The sequence below is a fragment of the Cebidichthys violaceus genome, unplaced genomic scaffold (assembly GCF_023349555.1).
Source record: "Cebidichthys violaceus isolate CVI_PGR_0920_01 unplaced genomic scaffold, fCebVio1.0.p SCAF_15, whole genome shotgun sequence".
Lineage (NCBI taxonomy): Eukaryota > Metazoa > Chordata > Actinopteri > Perciformes > Stichaeidae > Cebidichthys > Cebidichthys violaceus.
Window position 1 is genome coordinate 11,053,976 of NW_027176318.1, and position 19,235 is coordinate 11,073,210.

Sequence of the window (19,235 nt, forward strand, 5' to 3'; positions counted from 1 at the left end):
CTACAAAATATTAGCCTTCATTCCGTGATGTACACATTGTTTATGTAGCACGGGCGGGGGAATGTATCTCAAGTGCAGTGCTCATGTTGTACATAATTCCATTCACATTGCATTTTCAATGCATGCATTTTGAAATCTGTTTTTTCCCTCAATCACAGCGGCTGCCCTGTGTTGTATTAAACAGCATTAATAATCACAAGAGGCTCAGTGTCACTCAGAAGTCTCCACATCACTAAGGCAGACAGTGTTGTGCTGCTGGGCATGTTGTGCTGTGTGAAAGTGCTTACACGCTCCCTCAGACAACCAAAGGGAATAATTAAAGACAGAAGATGGAGGCAGAAGAATGGAAAGCAAATCCCATTGTTTGGGGTTATTTCATCCCACTGAATTTCTTTTTCTCACTTTCTTTCGCTCTCTTCTCACATTCCTCCCCAAATGCACTGTGGGTATGTGGTACGCTATCAAACGCATATGTAAGCGAAGCAGCGCAGAACAAAATCCCTATGATGTCCTCCTCATACCCACATTGTCTTTTGATTATTCTACAATCATTGTATATCTGTGTAAGTTGGAAAGGAAGGGAAGGCTTAATAACCTCATAATATACAATACTGTAGCTGCTCAGAAACCACAACGCAAGATGTGTTTTAGACGATTTGAAAACAAGCTGGCTCACTCCTTATTTGTTCTCTTCTCGCTAATGGCGTAATTTCTTCAAGCCCTCAAAATCCAAGTTGTTACCAAAATAATCCACAATGATATTCAAATTGCGGGTGTACTAGACTATTAGAGCAACTCCACTCCATTTCTAGAGCAGTAAATGCAGCCCCTCGATCTCTCTCAGCTTTTACTGTCAGTCAGAGAGCACTCAGTCATCTCCGTGCATCAGGCCCGCAATATTGATTTTTCCACCCACTGAAACAGCCGCATGAACATAAATTTTGCATGAGGCTTTTACTTGCGGCCTCCGCTTTGGTCTGACGACACATGATGGGACCATGAACGCGCTGTAATAACCCAGTGTGTCCCGCCAGGCAGACAGACTCGTTTCTTTTTAAAGAGGGCGGGTGGAGGGAGGCGGGGGTCCGGCACCTTCTGGACCCCTGACTTTGCACCACAGTGCTACAAACTGTCCACATGTCTGAATTGAGAGTGAAAGTCATCGCGTCCAAAAGCAGAGGGAAATCCTCAAAGTGCACAAGAGATCGTGTTTGTGTGGTCTTTACTTTGATTTAAGAAGATGCTTTATATAACAGTATAATTAGATAAAGTTAATGTAGTTAAATACTTTAGATGAATTCATAAAAATGAAACCATTGAAACTTCCAGGATATTGAAACAAAACAAAACCAGATTCATTACCTACAGTACATCTTTAGGTTTCTAGTCATAAATAAGTGTTTCGTCATGTGATTGGTTTTGTCCTAAAGAACCACAGTTTATGTTTTAGACTTAGAGAAGAACAGACATGTGCCATGGGGGGTTCAAGGCTTTTCTTTAAATCGGACAATGGACCCACTAACTTCACTGATAAACAAACCTTCAAGCAGAGAGAGTTCAACTCATTTGTGAAATGAATTCATATATTCTTTAGATGGAAAGAAAACATGTACACTTTCAGCCTCATTAGCACACAGTTTGCACAGATCCATATTAAAAGGCAGAAAAAAGCTACAATATTATTCTATCTCTGAAATTAAACTAGACCTTACTTGGCTTGGGACCCCCTGGAACTATTTCAAGGGCCCCTAGAGGTCCCTGGACCACACTTTGGAAATCAATAACCTCGCGTAAGCAACATAGCAAAGGGCAACATTATCAAGCACACAGGGATTTTCTTGTGTGTGTAACATCTCCATGGAGAGGATTTGATTCTTTGAAATGCTTCCCCCAGAGTGAGAATTCTACAACACAGCTTGATATTGCCTTGCATCACAAAGTGAAAGCATTATCTCCGGATCCCTACAAGCGATGTGGTTTACTCTCTAAAATCCTGTGGCTCCGCGACTCCACTCAAATCTTAACTGCCTATTTTTTTTTTTTTTTTGTGTAGTCGCTGAGTTCCCCTGCAGCAGGACTGAAGCGCTGATATTGCCTGCTGTGGCTCTGAGTAATGTTTTTATTCAGCAGTTCACTAGAGTTTCATTTTCTCCATGTTTATTCCGGCCATCGCCATGGCACCAATCTATTTTCCATTTCTTTAACCTGATCACCAATTGTTTGGACTCGCTGGTAAAAGGGACGTAACACAAATGTGTGCTCCAATTCTATTTGAACTGCATTTATCTGGACGCTATACTTTACAAATTAAGATTGTGCATACACAACATATGAAAGCTAGCAACACAATGCTAACGTGCATTGTTATTAACGAAACAGCAGTATACAAAATAGTTGCGACAACAGTATTAATGCATCAGTAATAGAAAGACTGTAATACATACAGTAATAATATAACACTCACATATGCCGTCGTTTTGCATTCAAAGTACTTTTAATATTTTAAGTACATTTTGCAAAAATTGCTTTGGTACTTCAGTGACTTTTTTCTTTAATTAAGAATTCCGGACACATTTTTTGCTTTTCTTTCTTGTAAATGTCTGTTTAAAAAAACAACAATGTTGAGTGTTATCGATGTGACCAAACGTAGATAAAAGTTTACAGTGAACTGAAGAAAAGAGCGCAGAGACAGTGATGTTCTCCACTCCATCAGGGAGCGAGTGCTCCGATCTAATCCGCAGAGTAAAAATGACCTTCCTTTGACCACATTTGTAATTACCACATCTCATAGAGGCTAAATCTCCTTACCTCCAGTGGAGTAATTATCAGTGTGACTCTCTGAAAAGGCAATTGAGACAGTGGTTTATGGACTCCCATAGCGGAACGTGAGGCAGAGCAGTAATGGGGAGCTTGTTTGTCCCCTCTCACCTCTCTCGTTAGAGAACGACAGCTGTGTTTAGACTCGAGCGGTTCCTAAAAATACAGGGCGGGTCACATTGGACAATTTCATTAACTTCTGACGGGCTCATCTGCAGCGTCTGATTAGCTCTTAATATACGGCACGACTAAGTGATGCCAAAGACATTCTTCAGGCGCTACAAGAGCAGGTAGACGCACGTATTCCAACACCAATGATATCTGCAACAAAGGCATTCAGCACTCACACACTGATCTGACATAAAGATGACTCGATGTGATTCATCCTTGTGAACTCAATACATTCTTTGCCGAGGTTTGTACAGTCGCTTTCCCTTTCTGACCCGCAAGAAAGTTGAATTCCTGCGACATGAGTTAATCACTTCTGCCTTCGTCTGACCGTACACACAGTTTGATGCCGTCCTTTTGTGTGGACACGATGACTGAAGTCACACTTCCTGTTGGCCTTGGCTGGGCCTTTTCTAAGGGCTATAATATGATGGGCACCTATTCCTACTCCTACTCCAGCCTAAATGCATCAGTAGATATTTCTTTTTACTCGATACATCTACAGCAGCTGCTTAGTTTGAGGTGAAACAGGTATATGTTGTGTAGTGTGTGTCGTTGCCATTTTCATACATGCAGATACACTGTGCCTCTGTGGCAGAATTTCAACACCAATGTCCAGCATGTTCCTCCAAGTTCACATATTGGTTGAGTTGTCAATGTGGGAGATATGTAAAAGGTCTGAATCCTGCCTTGACTCCACACACACAAACGATACATAAGATAGCTGTTAGGGAATGGTTGTAAACCGAGTTGTTGTGCATTGAGAGGAAAACAAGGAGTCGAATCAGCCCCAGAGAGAAAAGTGCCGTAATAGAGGGGTTGGCAGGGACTACTGGGATAGCGCTGGTAATGAGAGAGCAGGCTGCCTCCCCCCACCTTCACTCCTCAACCGCACAGGAAACAAAAATAGCATTTTGTCTGACGAATGAGCCGACTTTGACCTCGCCTTTCGACCTCTGACAATCAGTCTCGCTTCGTCCTCCAGTACTTCAGAAGCTGGGACCAGGACAGTCAAAGATAACAGTTGATTTCTACTGTGGCACTAAAGCAAAGCAAAAAGAAAGAGACGGCGGACGGTTTCTCAAAGCGCTGAGGTTGGAGGCCGTCGACTCCTCCGTGCTGGTGTCGCACCGTCCCAAATGATTGTTGTTAAATGGTTAAATGGAGCACAAAATGCCACAGTTCAGCTTGTATCTGATCATTTAGCTGCATGACTCCCTTCTTATGATCTGGCTCATTCCTCATTATAAACATTAACGCGGGCGAGTTGTGACAACAGTGAAAGTGGGACCCCTTGCTCTTACACACCCCCCCCCCCTCGGGCATGATGATCAAGTGGGAGCGCTGCTTGCATCGCAGTCGGGAGAACGAGTGAATATGAAACACAACAAAGAGACAGTGGGAGATATAATGAGCAGTATAGGATCCCCGGCACCCTTTTGCCCTCTCTCCATCACAAGTGAAGCTCCCGCTCTCATCCTCGGCCTCGTGTCTGCTGAAGGAAGGAGCGCAAACAATTAGCTGAGACAAGCCGTTTGGATTATGTGCTCAACCAAAGCAATCAGACAGCTGTGGTTAAAAGAATGAGCTTCAAAATGCCAGTTGCCCAGTTAGAGGGGAAAGGGAGGGTCAGTGGTCCTGACAATCTTAACAAGATGACAGAATTTATAAAGCACTGCTGTTAAAGAATATAGTACCTGCGGTGTAGCCCTTCTAATAAGGCCACATGGGGCTTCTTCCATATTCCCTCTGTATTTGTTTTCTTTTGCCTCATATTTTTCGCTGTACCTCTTGTTCTTCGGCGTAATGGTTGGCGCTGCAGGAAATTCTTCAGTCGTCTTTGATCTTCGCCTGGTTTAGATAATTTTTTGACAGAAATCTCATTGTACCCCTCCTTTTGTTTCTCCGTCTTTGTTCCCTTTTATTCCGTCTTTAAAAAAAAACATTTTGTCGCGGCGAAGTTGCAAAGGGAGCGAGCCGGTCCTGTCAGGGGCTCGCCGCTTGCTAGACAACTTGCCCCAACATTTCAAGCGAGAATTGGACTCTTGCCGTTTGCACAGGTGATATATAATTCATGATGGGGGGGGGAGGTGTCAATGTGTCAAGAGGTAGAAGAAATATAAAAGTGTACTGTTTACTGGCCAAGAGACGCCGGCTTTCTTTTGCTGTGCTTCTGCAGAGTGAGGAAAGAGAAGGATGATCTGATGTTCATCAAATGTTCATATGCGCCTGTCCCGGAGTCGCAGTGACCACACTAATCAAAGACTTTGTCTGTCCTGATGTTTTATTCATCATTCATGAGGCAACCGTACGTAAATTATTTAAGTGCATCGATTCTGTACGTATACAAGCTTGCCTACGCCTGTGTTCACAACTGCTCGGCTGCATTATCAACAGATGTTCACAAACGCTCTATTGTTATTCATTCCTTTGTGTTTCCCGACATTTTAATTGTACATTGTGTTGTAGTGAGGGGTCTTTCAACGTGTATATATATATACATATATATACATGTATGTGTTTCATATATATATATATGTATATACACACACACACACACACATATATGTATGCAATGTGTCATATCTGTTATATATGGGAATTTTAATGCACTTTTCATATATATATATATATATATATATATCATTTGATTGCAAAAAGGCTGTAAAGACTTTTGTGAATGTGAGCAGAGTTATAAAAACACGTTTCTCTCCTTTATTCTATTTACAGAGCTGTGAAGGTCGGCTTAGCTGTTGTTTTTTAGCCCAATTCTCCACGTATAGTATTACAGTTGATGCCTTTAGTAGACACTATTTGTTGTCTATCTTATATCTGAGGTGGATTCTGGGTCCTTGGGAGCATTTGCATGCTGGTGTGGCTGCAGACTGGCTCAGCCTGAGTGTTAGCCATTTTTTTTAAGCAGTGTAAAAATGTATAAGCATTTAAATGTAGAAATTAGGTTCTAATGGCGCTCCATTATTGGATCCAATTAGTTAATGGGTTTATTTCCGAAGTCCTCCAGTGAAGATGGATGTCTCTTTCTTATGAGATTTTAAGCCATTAAACCAAAGATTCTGACATTCTCCAAGTGACAATGAAGACTTTTGGCTCCAGAGAGAGCAATTATATCAGTCAGACTTGATAGCTTTGTCCTCCAACTATCTAAATTAAATTCACAGACTCTATCATGCAGTCTAAAAACCCTGGAGGACCTTGTTGTGGCTCCATGCAATTTGCATCTATCTCTCACTGTTCATGCTATACATCCCACACCTCCATGTGTCCAGTGTTTCTATCTGAGGTGTGAGCATATTCTTTAAATAATGAGGGCTTGCTGTTTATGTGCTAAAACACATGTTGTCAGTCCCAATTTGATTTGCGTTTCGTTGCTCTGTATACGGAGAGTTCAGGTCTCCGGCACAAAGACGAATCAGACAACTCGCTGTTCTTTCATCAACAGCTACCTCATCACTGAGCTCCCAGCTCCAACACCTGCAGCAGCTCCAACAGATGCAGCACCACCACCACCAGCAGCAGCAACAACAACAACAACAACAGCATCAGCAACAGCAGCACCATCACCAACAGACCCTCGCCCACACCCAGAACCAGCTGTCATCCCAGCATCACATGACCCCGCCCAGCCAGCAGCAGACCTCGGTCCCATCTCCGGGCTCTACCTGCTCCTCCACCTCCGGACAGCCGCAGCTCTCCCCGCCGCACCGGCCCAACCAGTCGCCGGCCCGCAGCCTTCCGTCGCCCGTCACCCCACCCATGTCTTTGCCGGTGAGTCCATGAGCTTCACCAATCCAGTTAATTCTGATACGTTAATGAGAGTTGGCCTCATGCCAATCTGGAACAGACTTTCTTTTGTTTGATTACATTTTGTTTTGACTAATATCTGATTTATTTCATCCAATATGTCGGCCAGTATCAGCAGTATTATTGACCGGTATCTAAGATTGCTGCTTCACTTTTGCATGATCTCAACTCTCGCCATTGTACACGGATACAAGTCTCCCAGTAATAATGCATATCAGGGACACAATAAATAAATTATATCACAAGGAGCATGAAAAACACCCAGCTAATTAGTCACTACACATTCTATTTGTAATTTCTGTAATCCTCCCCTTAAAGAGCTGCCGTGCATAAGCGGCACGATGCTTGGTTCTCTGTCAGCACTTGATCTTTATCAAGTGGCAGCGTTTGAATGGAGGCTGGCAGCTCTTCTGTCTGCGTGGAGCGATTAGAATATGCATCTCGTTGCCGAAGCTTTGGCGCATTTGAGGACATCGAGCCTCACAAGCAGACGAGAAGCCCGACTCAGATCCTCCTGCAGCAGCAGATTCAGGAGGGATTCTGAGGTTATCTAACCTTGGATTTTCTGGCTGTAGTCCGTCCCTTAATCTTCGCTGCTCTTCCTACTCAACCTCCTTTTTAGTCACTTTGTCCGTCCATCCATCTCTGCCCTTCTGTCCGTTTGGCTGTCACTGTGTGACGATAATAACCTATTTTATATCCCTGTGGTTTCATTTCTGGTGGAGACTGGCCAGGGTCGCCTTTCTGTCCCTGGTCACATTCATCAGCGTCAGACCCTTATTGGGTTGTGGTGCAACCTTCTTTATGGCCAGGATGAGTTGGGCTATTTGTTTCCCCCGTTGCAGCCCTCTCCGGCCCTGTCACGGCCTAGTGAGACTCAGCAGGAAAAACAGCCTCTGGATTTAATGGGCTCCAAAGGCTAGCCGCTACATTGCACCAAACACACTGTCCAGTCTGACTGTGGATACGAGGGCTACTGACCAACATACAGATTCACACATTAAGCTTGCACCAGGCAACGCACAAAGACCTGGGATAACAGCTACACTGTAATCAGACCCTCCTACTTATAAGTCTCTGATTCATAAGGAAAACACTATTTTGTTAAATTTCCTGGAATCTGTGCTCTCCCTCTCTGACTCACGAAGGCAGCCGGGTTGCTTTAGAACAGCTCCCTGCATCGATGAGGCTGAAACCCTCAGCGCTCTACAGACGGTCTTCTTCTGAAAGAAGCAGTGAGGATGATTATGATGACTGAGGACAGACCTCCCTTGAGGGGGGCCAAAGGGGCCACATCAGGTATCATTAAGATATTGCCTCATCAAATAGGATTATGAAGTGTGTGTGTGTGTGTGTGTGTGTGTGTGTGTGTGTGTGTGTGTGTGTGTGTGTGTGTGTTGGAGAGGCAGAAAGGCCGTAAAAGGTTTAGTTTCTCTGGGTCAGTGCTGGTGTTGTCAAAGAGTGTGTCACCCAGCGAGGGGCTCGCCCAAGGACAGGTCGCAGCCTCAGCGCCCACTCAAAGATGCAATAGGATTTAAACAGCAGCTCCTCCTCTCTCCACCGCCGGGGGTCAGTGATTGGATTTGCCGTCCCAGAATCACTGTGGTTAATTCACAGAAGTTTCTTTTTAATTCGTGCAGACTCCCTGAGCAGAGACCTCCTCACAAACACACGTGAACTGTCACCGTGATCCTCCTTTTGTTTGTTTAAAGTGAACACACAGGAGGGCGTTTCTGGTATTTCCACGCTTCCCCCCGAGGAGCCGGTCTGTGCGGTGAAGTCAAGTCATAATTGCCATAATACAATCAGCATTACACAGATAACACCGCTATTTCCCACCGTCGTTATTCAGACGTGCAGAATTACCCAGCCATTCAACTATTTGCTGGAAATACAGCACAGAGCTGCAGAGAGACAAACACTCATTATGTTCCAATTAATGTCCCATTGTAATTGTCATCTCATGGGAGGTGTGTGATCTTCTCGGTAAACCCGTAGTGAGGGAATCCTGAGCGTTCGTTACGTCCCCAGAGTTTTTAGTGTTTGCTGTTTTTAATTTGTGAAACAGAATTCATTAATTGGCTTATTAATATCCCGATTAGAATGCAAATCACACCACAACAGACTGTGTCCCCTTGAGTCAATGGTCTGAACTCCGATTACAGCAGCTAATTTGGTTAAACAGAGTCAGAATTTGCCTTTCTGCCCGGCCCACTCCCTCTCTGCTCCCCAACACGCAGAGTACAGTGACTGAAATAGCCACCGCGGTGATGACAAATAGACGGGGGGAGATTATGAAATTTGCTTAAGTGTGTTAATGGGCTGATTGCGGGAGCCCGCTGGATTTTGCTGGAAGTTGATTGATTAGAGCTGCGGGTTTTCTCCACGCCCGGAGAGCTCGGGGATTTGACGGGGTAAAGGCGCTCGCCAAGTCTGTTACACCGGAATTGATCTTAATTAGATCTGAAAGACCTGCCACAGCAGAATGGTCGCGGCGATTAAAATGAAAAACAGGAGAAATTACTGATCAAATTAATCATAATGTCGGGCTACAGCTGTAGGTCTGGTGTAATTTGCCACTCCAGTGAGTTACATCAGCCCAGGCAGGGAGAGGAGAGGTAGTACATACTGATCCGTGGCAGCGGGAAGCTTAGGCCAGCCTATCAACTCTCTTATTCCAGTTCCAATGCCCTGGACCCTCCTGACCCTGCTGCGCCATCCAGTGGAGCCCCAACATCTCTCTCTGATCTAATTAGTCGCCTTTTTTTTTTTTTTTTGCCAAATCCTTCTACATTATGTCTTTCTCCAAATGGGAGCAGCGTCTTCAACGCCGTCTCTTGTCATGGCTGTCTTGTCACCGGCATGTTACATGTTAGCTAACAGCCTCTGACCTTGGTCCAGCGTCTGGCTGGCTGGTTTTCGGAGGAGCCCGGCGGAGGTTGGAGGCGTCCCGTCTTCCTCCACCATCAGACTCCTGCCGTCTGTCTGTGTGTCTGTCTCTACTCCCCTTCGCAGTCGTCTCCTTGATCGCTGTCAGAGCCCCACACTGGGCCTGTCCACTCTCCAGCGGCACACTCATAGGGGTAATTACAGCCTAGGGGCCTGCCTCCTACCCCTGTGCTCCACAATTTACCACCAAAGCATCCACAGACATCTCTCTTCTTCCCCACTGCACCCCGGCATCACAGGACCGCAGGGCCTCAGACCCACAAGTGCTGCAATTACCTGAGCCTCTCTGCTATCCTTTTCTCTCTCTCTCTTTCTCTCTTCTCACTCTCTCTTGCTCTCCCCTTTCTACCCCTTGGCTCCCTCACTATTCCCTGGCAATCAGCCTTCATTAGAAGCCTCTGGTGAAAACCCATCGTCACCAAGGTCAGCGGCTGCCAACCACAACGGCCTTTTCAGAGGCCTGGCTGTCTGCACTCTCCCTCGCTCCCTCTCTCCTCACCTCCTTGCCATTCTGCCCTCCATCCCCTCCCGTTCGCTCCACCGTCCTCCTCAAGTCTCGGGCCCATCTCTGCTGCTTTTGTCTCCAGCTGAGGCCCCTTCAGACACTCGTCATTTTTTTTTTTTTTTCCACTGCAGTGCACTTTTACTTATGTCTACCGCTGTTAAAATCACCACTGTCCAATTTGCTCCAAATGTGTCTTTTTTTATGGGCGGCGGGTGTCTCTCCCATTATATTAACGTGTGTATTAAATGAGCCTTGCACATCGATTAATTGATTTTCCAGATTAGCTCCACGTCTATTCAATTTAGCGAAACGGGCCGCCATCATTCCATGGGGTATTAAATCAAAATTAAAATGACATGCTCAAATGTAGACCCAACGGCTCATACTGTGGCTTGTCGAAGAAACTGGAAACGCTTAAGTTGAGGAAAGAGTCCATTATCTATCAAATGTGTCATAACTCAACTGTGGTTTGGAAGAAGATCACTGAGTTTATGAACAGAAATCTAAATTTACAGATGTTTTTCAACTGATTTTGCAGTAAATTTCCATCAGCATGTAATTGTTTTGAGTGCTCGTCAAAGCCAAACAAATAAATGTTGCTTCGAATTTTGTTATTGTAAAAAGTAACTTACTCTAATTATAATAATTATCTTTGTTTATTTAGCAGTAAAGTGCTGGGCCATGTCTCATAATGGACCCTGAGTCTGAAATAAAGTTCATCTATCTATCTATAATGAGGGCACTGATGTGCTAAAATATTTTGACTTATCTTTAACTTCTTTGAGAAGGAAATGCACATTTAATAATTTAGTATTTCTCCGAACCTTAAAAAAAAGCATTCAGACCATCAGTTGTCAGAAAACAGAATTTTTAAGGTAAATTTTTAAAAAAAAGTCAAAAGTGGAAAATGTGGAAATCTGGGTTCGTGACCTCAGTATCTCCTAAAATCCTGGCTGCGGTTCTGGTAAAGCCATGTTCTTCCATTTAACAGTAACCTTAAGGTGATGTTGCAAAAACATCAGAAAACACGTGCGCTGTAAGACATCTCACATCTGTCCATTATCCATGATAACACCTGTTTTAAAATGACACGTTTCTAATAACACTGTTAAGTGTGTATTACAGTGATGTGGTGCCAGCCTGTGTGCTACTGCTTGTGGCTGTGTGGGTTGGAGCATGAACAGGCCCTCAGCTCTGCAGCAGCTCAGCCTAGCCTCTTATTAATGCACAGGAGATCTGGCTCTTAAGAAGGCAGAAAATTGCCTTACATAACAAGCGCTCCACAATTTAGAAATACAAATGTGCACTGTTGACTGAAGCAGAAAATAAGACTGTTGCCCATCAACAGAACCACATTTCATATGAATAATTATAAAGCATGGGAGCTAGATGAGGAAAACAACCTGACCATGACAGCTCTACTACTTTTATTTACTTCAAATGAGGGATTAGGCAGGAAGAAAATCTACAGACTTAAGGACCAGCGATGAGCCCTGAATTTATAAATAGGGAGAAACTTAAATGTATCATATTTCTTAGGCTCATTTCTTAACTTTTAAAATTACACCTACAGGCTGCCTTGCACTTACTTTTTGGCTTTTCTGGTTTCGTTAGGTTTCCACCTGATTTCTTCGCTTTTTGAGCTCTGTGATTCTTCTAGACGTGGCGACCGCTACTCTCGTGGTGGTCAGAGGGCTTCCAGCTCCGACACCCAGCAGAAAGACCCAGCTCCCCGATCGGCCCACGTGCACATTGGGGGCAACACGTATTAGACGCCCACAGGGGAGCCCTCACATAGAGCGCCAAGCGAGGGCTCACCTAACAGAGGATGAGGAATAGGGTTTCTTTAATTATGAGGCAGGGCTGTGACATTGAGTTCCCCCCTTCCTCCTCCAGCAGGCTCCCAGACACTGTCTAAGTGCTCCGCTCCGCTGAGGAGGCCAGTCCCCCCGCGGGGCGCGATTCCACTGCCTGTAATTTCTGATGCCCATTAGTGACCGCAAACAGAGCACCGGTTCACACAAGGAATACAGCCGCGCAGCACCGCCGCGCTGTAAAAAGACCCTTCTAATGCAATGTTATTGCATTATGCCCTCCTCATAGACCAAGTCAAAAGTCCCATTTGTGGTCCCTGCGGAATATTATCAGAAATTCTTCTCCGGCGTGTTTTCAGCCGTGGTTTAGCGAAGACTAGATTTTGCTATTTTGCGATGTATAGTGGGCTGCGTAAATTGAAATTCCTCTAAACTGTACCCTGCCGCCCTGAACTCTATGAGGAGCATTTTTATATGTTTCTGAGTGGAGGATTTTAAGCCCTTTTTTATTACGGGAATGTGCAATTGATGGTTTTGTAAATAGACTTCACTAGAATGCAAGAACAGTGCATTTTCTTAAGTCAACTCCTCATAAAGGGAAGCCTCAGAAGTCAAAACTCCAGTAATCAATACAAATACGGCCGTAAATGTCATCAATTCATCTCTCCACTTATGCTGATTTAGCTTGTGCCAACGGTTGTGTATATTTTGGAGAAGAAGAAAGAGACAGTGAAGCAGAGAGACGTGGAGGGAAGGGAGGGAGGAGGATTTATCGATCAAGGGTGACCACATCTTAGCCACAGAGCCCCTCTCTCGTGATTAATCTTAGGGCTTAGAGTTGGCCAATGACACATGACAGGCCTCCCCCTCAAACTCCTCCATTTCTCTTCATTACTGGCCGTATTTTTGGACACCACAGTGGAGAGTAATCATTTACCTTTATTGTGTTTATAAAGCTGCGGCATGGATGACCCTTCCTATATTGAATTGAGGACATCAAAAGATCACTGGACATTGATTAGAAGGATATTAAAGTCATTCAAATGCTATATTTATATGTCAAACAACAGCAGAGTGAAAAGAGATTTCCAACTAAACGAAAACAAATGGGAAGTAGCCGTTGCAATGGGAATGGAACTCCTGAAATCAAGAAGTATATTGTATTACGTATTGAATAATTGAGGTACTTGTCATCCAAAGGCTGAGGAGAGTCTTCAATAATACACCAAAATCACAGCGTTCATAATTTCTTTATAGTCTGATCTCCTGACTTTAATGATTTTATTTTTCATTTTCTCACAGCAAACAAAAAAAAGCAGGTATCCACTTTAAAGTCAAAGCCGGAGCAGCGGTAGATTTACTGCAACACCGGTTTAACGCCGCTATGATTTCCAACCCAACACTACTATGGTACAGAAATAACTGCACCAAATATGTCATATCACGAGCTGAAACGGTCAGCACTTTCCTGTAGATACTTAATCACCAAGTAGTTTCAAATTTAATACATCTGGAAACAGCTAAATATTATAGATCATTCCTCAGGAAGAGAAATAGTGTGATAGGAATGTAGTATAACTTATATTTGTACTCGCTGAGTGTCCCCTAACCAGAGGAAGTACACTGCTGCTGTGATTGATGACAAAGAACCCACTCTGAACCTCTGTGCCTCACAATTATCAACAAATGGGCTGGAGCAGATTTTATGTCATGATTAAAGCTGCTGTTAATTTCACATGAGGGTAATGAGTGGGGAGATTGACGGCCACTGTCCGACACTCCATCATCCCTTTATAGTTGGTTTAAACGTTTTCACGACTCTTTTCCTCCTTCATTTGCATTTTGCCTCATTAGATATGGCCATTTCTGAGGCTGCCTGCGATATCCATTTCCTGGAGTTAATGCATTGTATTTGATCAGCCAAACCTCCCGAGTTAACTAGCTGTCATTCTGGCGTTTCATATGACATCACTCCATTAGCGCCCGCCATGCCACCCCCACATCCACACCCGCCGCCGCCACCACCGTCCCTCCGATGCCTTAAGCAATTACAATGTCCGATCGTCTCCGGATGCAGCGTTATTGTATTTTGCCGGGTGTTATCTGCCCCAGTTGTTCTATCCGTCTTTCACTTCCCAATATTTTTCCTCAAGAATGCCTCTTTTTCGGGGTTTATTTTTCACGACGGCTGCAGCAGAGGCCCAGTGGTGAGCAATAGCCGGGGCTCGGAGGACTCAGAGTGCACGACCACAGTGCGAGGCCCCGTTAACCAAGGGACCAGAGGTGTTTTGGAGGGCCTAATGGCATTTTGATGTTCATAAGCACAGAGGATGGGAGGGAGGGGAGGCAGGGAGGTGGGGGAAGAGGCCGGTTTTTTTTTTTGGGGGGGGGGGAGTCAGCAGAGGACTGTCAGCAGAAGACTAGCAGAGTCCTGACAGACAGAGAGCGCGTTTTCTCATGTCACAGCTGATTACATTCACTCCGAAGTGGGAAAAGAGCAGGGAAGAGACGGAGATGTGGGGCCGGGATAAACGAGGGAGACTTCCACGTTGTTCCAGAGATAAAGGACATTCTTCTCCGAAACAGTAGTGCTGTTAATTTACACAGTTTGACCCACTTTGAGTGGTAGCACGTAAAGCATGAAGACTTTGGCATGAGTCATATTTTTACAAACGTACTTATTCCACCTGTAATCAATCAGAGATTTTTTGAAAAGAAAAACATTTTAGTATCACTTTCTAGACAAAAGTATATTTACATAATTGTCAATTAAAAACATTACTGATCATTAATTTGCTAAATCATTCTCCGTGGTTGTATATTTTCTTTTTTCTCTGCTGTATTAGAGATGTTTGATTCTGTTGTTGAATCATAGATGTGCAGAACATAACTGAATCCTGAGCGTGGACAAATCTGCCTGCTGGTGTCTGCACCACTTTGTCCATTTACCTTTGCTCTTTTTTTGTCCTGTGCAGGCCCAAGAAAAAAAAAAAGCAATTAAGTTTAAAACGGCCACATGAAAAGAGCAAAACCAAGAATAAACTCCACAGTTAGTTTGTGTCAGACAATTTTGGTTTCCAGGGGTCTCTCCACGGTTTGTGGGGACGCTATTTTCCCTTCTATTCCTGAGATTACACGGGTTGCTGCACCAGGTGACCCTCATGGTCAAACAGGCAACGGAGAGCCTGGCGGTGTTTAGATTCCCTCCCCTTCACACCGTCCACGGAAAAAAAGATGCATTTTTAAGAATTTGCAGTCTTTTTTCGTCCTTTCACAGACACTTATTTTGTGTTTGCTGATCCCTGCATAGCCCTTTATATTTGCCGATAATAAACTGTGATAGTGCAGAGAGTGATGGCAGTTGTGGTGACTAAAAGGTGACAAGATGATGTCACATGATATTATGGAGGCTTGAGTGGTGCTAAGGTTTGTGAGAATGTCTTGGCCAAATAGACAATTTTAACTTTAGCGTCACAGTTTGTTTTTGTTATCCCGGCACTGACCAGAGCGGTCGACGCTGTTGAACGTCCTCTTGACGCCCCTTTTCATTGGGAATGAAACGAATGAAACACAATGGTGAACATGCCGGCTCTGCAAACTGGAAGATCACTGTTTATCTCCTCCAACACATGCAATCAGTACAAATGCTAGGCCAGGTCTGTCATTTTGTGCCTCCCGCCGAGGTGTTGAGAGGAGTCACCGTGGCGGAAAATCACCTGTTTAGGTGTTGAACACAGCCTCGCCGCTCCTTATTCCTGGCTCTCCTTCCAACTGCTGTCCATATTACCCACAGCCGGCGCAGATGCAGCAGTAGAGCCGGCTCTCTTCTCGCCTAGATTTACCAGAATAACACAGCACCTGAAAGGGCTATCATCGAATGAAACTCAATGATAATGTTTCAAATAAATCTGAAAGCTTCTCCAACAACCTATCACTCACGCAGTGACACCGAGCACAGCAGATTTTCAAGGGAGACTCGGGGTGTGCTCGCCCGAGCAGATCACATTATCTGTGTGTTGATCTGCAGCCTTTTTTAACTCTATTTAACTGCCTGTTGGCTTTTCTCTGTGTCCACATTCACTATCACAACACCCAGAAGACTGTCTTCACCAACATGGCTGAGAGAGCCCTGCATCGACGCTGAAGAAGGCATTTTACGTCTGCAAAACAGAAACTACCACCAACTAGCTGGGCTCTCAACTGCTTCTTCTTCTTCAAGTGAAGAGCAATGTATCTGCTGAGTAGCTATGTTTCACATATTTGTATGCACATTTTGAAAAATTGCAACAGAAAAGCAGCAAAATTCAATAAAACTTCCTCAATTGTGTAAGAAAGTTTTCACGATTGAAAAATAGTTGACGCGCTAAATGGGATTTGGAAACGCCTTAACTGAATAAATTGTGACATAGGGACCATGCAACTCACGTGATGAGCTGTCCTCCCTGATATATATATTCATAATGTCTTGGTCTCCAGACAGCAAGAAACACGGACAATATTATCTAACATGAATGAACAACTACAACGTTTGCCTAGTTCGTGTTTCCTTTTTGTCAAAACTTTGCTTCAGATTCACTCGATTGCTAGTGTCTCAAGAAAACTCCCCCCAAATTGGTAAAATCGTATCTTTTAGGATTTTGAAGATACTGATGGTAGCGTACATTATACTTGCTTAGACATGTGTTGGCCAAATCCATCTTGGCATATGATTTTGGTAACTATTTATACAACACAAAACGTCTTATACAGTGTAACCGTTTAAACCTGTGTGTATTTATGAAGATATTTTAGGGTATCATTTAAAGGTAGGTTCGATCCTCCGGTCCACATGTTGCAGTGTCCTTGGGTAAGATATTGAACCCCAAATTGTGTTTTGAAGGCTGTGCCGTCAGTGTGTTGAATGTTCCCAGAGTGTTGGAGCGTCCAGATGTGCTCAAGTATTACTCCGTAGGTACATACAGATGTGGGAGCTTGCCATCGAATGTCGTAGTGTGACTGAGGTTCTGTTATCCTTTCTGTTATTTCTGCACACAAAGTCAGAATCAGGTTTGTGCTTTTCTAACATTTGAGACGTCAAGATTTCCGAAGGACAACTGCTGGACACATAAAAGACAATCTTGCGATTATCGAGGAAAAAGTGGATGACTTTCAGACGAGGGGAGGCAATATCAATCACGGCCAATTTGAGGCCACCTACATGAAATATGATTTCATAAGACAAATGCAGTGTCATTCTTAATGTGCTTAACCTTTACTGTCAATGAAAAAGTATTGATCGCTCTGTGGCATTTTTTCATCATTTGATTTCAGAAAGTGTAATAATATATGGTGGTGGGGTAAAATAAAAAAGGAATGGTTTCAGATGAACGCAGCAGAGAGAGTGGAAACATCGATGCTCTTTAACAGCACATTGTATTTTCACAGAAATGTAATCTAATAACACATGCAATCCTTTCTGCTGTTTTAAACCTCTTATATAGACTCTACTTTTAATTTCAGCATTTTTGTTTGAATATGTTTCCAACCAGCGTTCAGCAGCAGGGAGCAGCCAGCCTGCTTCTAAGCAATGTTTCTATTATTTCTCTATTCTGTTGAGTAATTGGGAGGTCTCCTATCTCGTCTTGGTCTTTGATCTACTTACTCAACCTAATAAGACTTTGCTCTGCTGCACTACAACCAAATCAGCAGTGCATTTTCAGCCCCCTAATAAGTGGTTAGCTTGATTTATACGGGTAATATAAATGGCGATGTGGCGGGGCTCTACAACCCGTCCCCGATGCAAGGAGCCTCTTTTCACAAGCACAGGCCGGACCAGATGAGTCCATTACAGAGCAGGGTAAGAAATGGTCATTTTAACCCTCCTCTCCTTCAAAAGTAGCAGTGCGATAGTGCATTATGACGCAGGAGGAATTCTCAGTCGAAGCGTATTGAAGGGGGTTGGCGATACAATGATGCATGACCACACAGCCTGGCTCTATTGTGAAAGCGGACGCTGTTGGTCCAATGCTGCGGGTGGAGCGGCTCGGCTCGACCCGTGGGGAGCCCCGGGGGCCAGAGGAGGCACTTAGAGTGGTAAAATGGCCACTTATTCACAACCACCCTCCCGTTCTCTCTGCTCCTCCCTACCCTTGAGCCTCCCACTGGGTTGAGGAGCACACACCTCTGGGAACTGTATGATGGACTACTGGTCTACACAGACCTCACTGCGGTTAGCCTTTTCTGGCCTTGGCAACAATGAAGCTCCGCCCACACAGAGCCCTCCTGAATCTCTCTTTTTTTACAGAATTACCATTATACTAATAAACATCTGCATGGGGGACATTAAAGACTAATCATGTCTTTGCTCTTACCAGCTGAATCCATTGGCCAGCCAGGCGGCGGTAGCGGCGGCGGCGGCCATGGGATCCATCGCCGGTTCTCAGGTGTTCGGCAACGCCCTGTCAAACCTGCAAGGAGCCACCGGACAGCTGGTCACCAACGCACAAGGACAGGTGAGTGCTGTGTATTGGAAGCTGACATGCATTCTGAATGATCTATTATACCTGCAGCTAATTAAATACTGCAGTCCCCTTGGTAACAGATCTGTGAGAGATGTTGCTGGACCATCTATCACGTACGAATGTGCAGCTCCAAACAAAACAGTTGTATAGTATTTCTGATCTTTCCTCATAGATTTCTAGTGGGGGAGCTGTGTGTGTTGTCTTGAAGCTGTTTGTCTACACTTTAGTAGCCACCCCACCATATATTAAGCTTTTTGGGAATAAACAAAGCCCTTCTTTCTCCTATCCGCATGCGCCTGTCGCTGTAAAACGCTGACCTTGTCATATTTGCAGGGTGGCTGCAGAATTGTTCCATCAGTAGCCAGAGGCTTGAACGATGATGCTTGTCATTGTAGGTCCCTATCTAATGAATCATCTTATCGCAGGTGCACACAGCACATATTAAAGGAAAATTGTATGGACAATGTGCCCTTTCATGCCACTCTGTTATTTACCTTAACCCCTGTTTCATCTTTTAACACGTGCACTGTTCTCACTACAAAACTTAACACAGACGTGGTGAAAACAAAGCACAGGTACCAATAAAACTACCAATAAAAACAAGCAAAAACAGTTGATTTTGAATCGTTAAACTTGACATTTAGCCCGCTGGGCTTAGGT

General features: G+C 44.2%; 1 protein-coding gene across 1 annotated transcript in view; it reads left to right on the forward strand.

Moving 5' to 3' along the window:
• Nucleotides 1–19,235, forward strand: part of pou6f2 (POU class 6 homeobox 2) — a 66,988-nt gene that overhangs the window by 32,357 nt on the left and 15,396 nt on the right. The window contains exons 6-7 of the mRNA XM_068709513.1: nucleotides 6,446–6,771; nucleotides 18,429–18,566. Of these exons, the coding sequence (XP_068565614.1) occupies nucleotides 6,446–6,771; nucleotides 18,429–18,566 (464 nt within the window). The remainder of the gene's footprint in view (nucleotides 1–6,445; nucleotides 6,772–18,428; nucleotides 18,567–19,235) is intronic.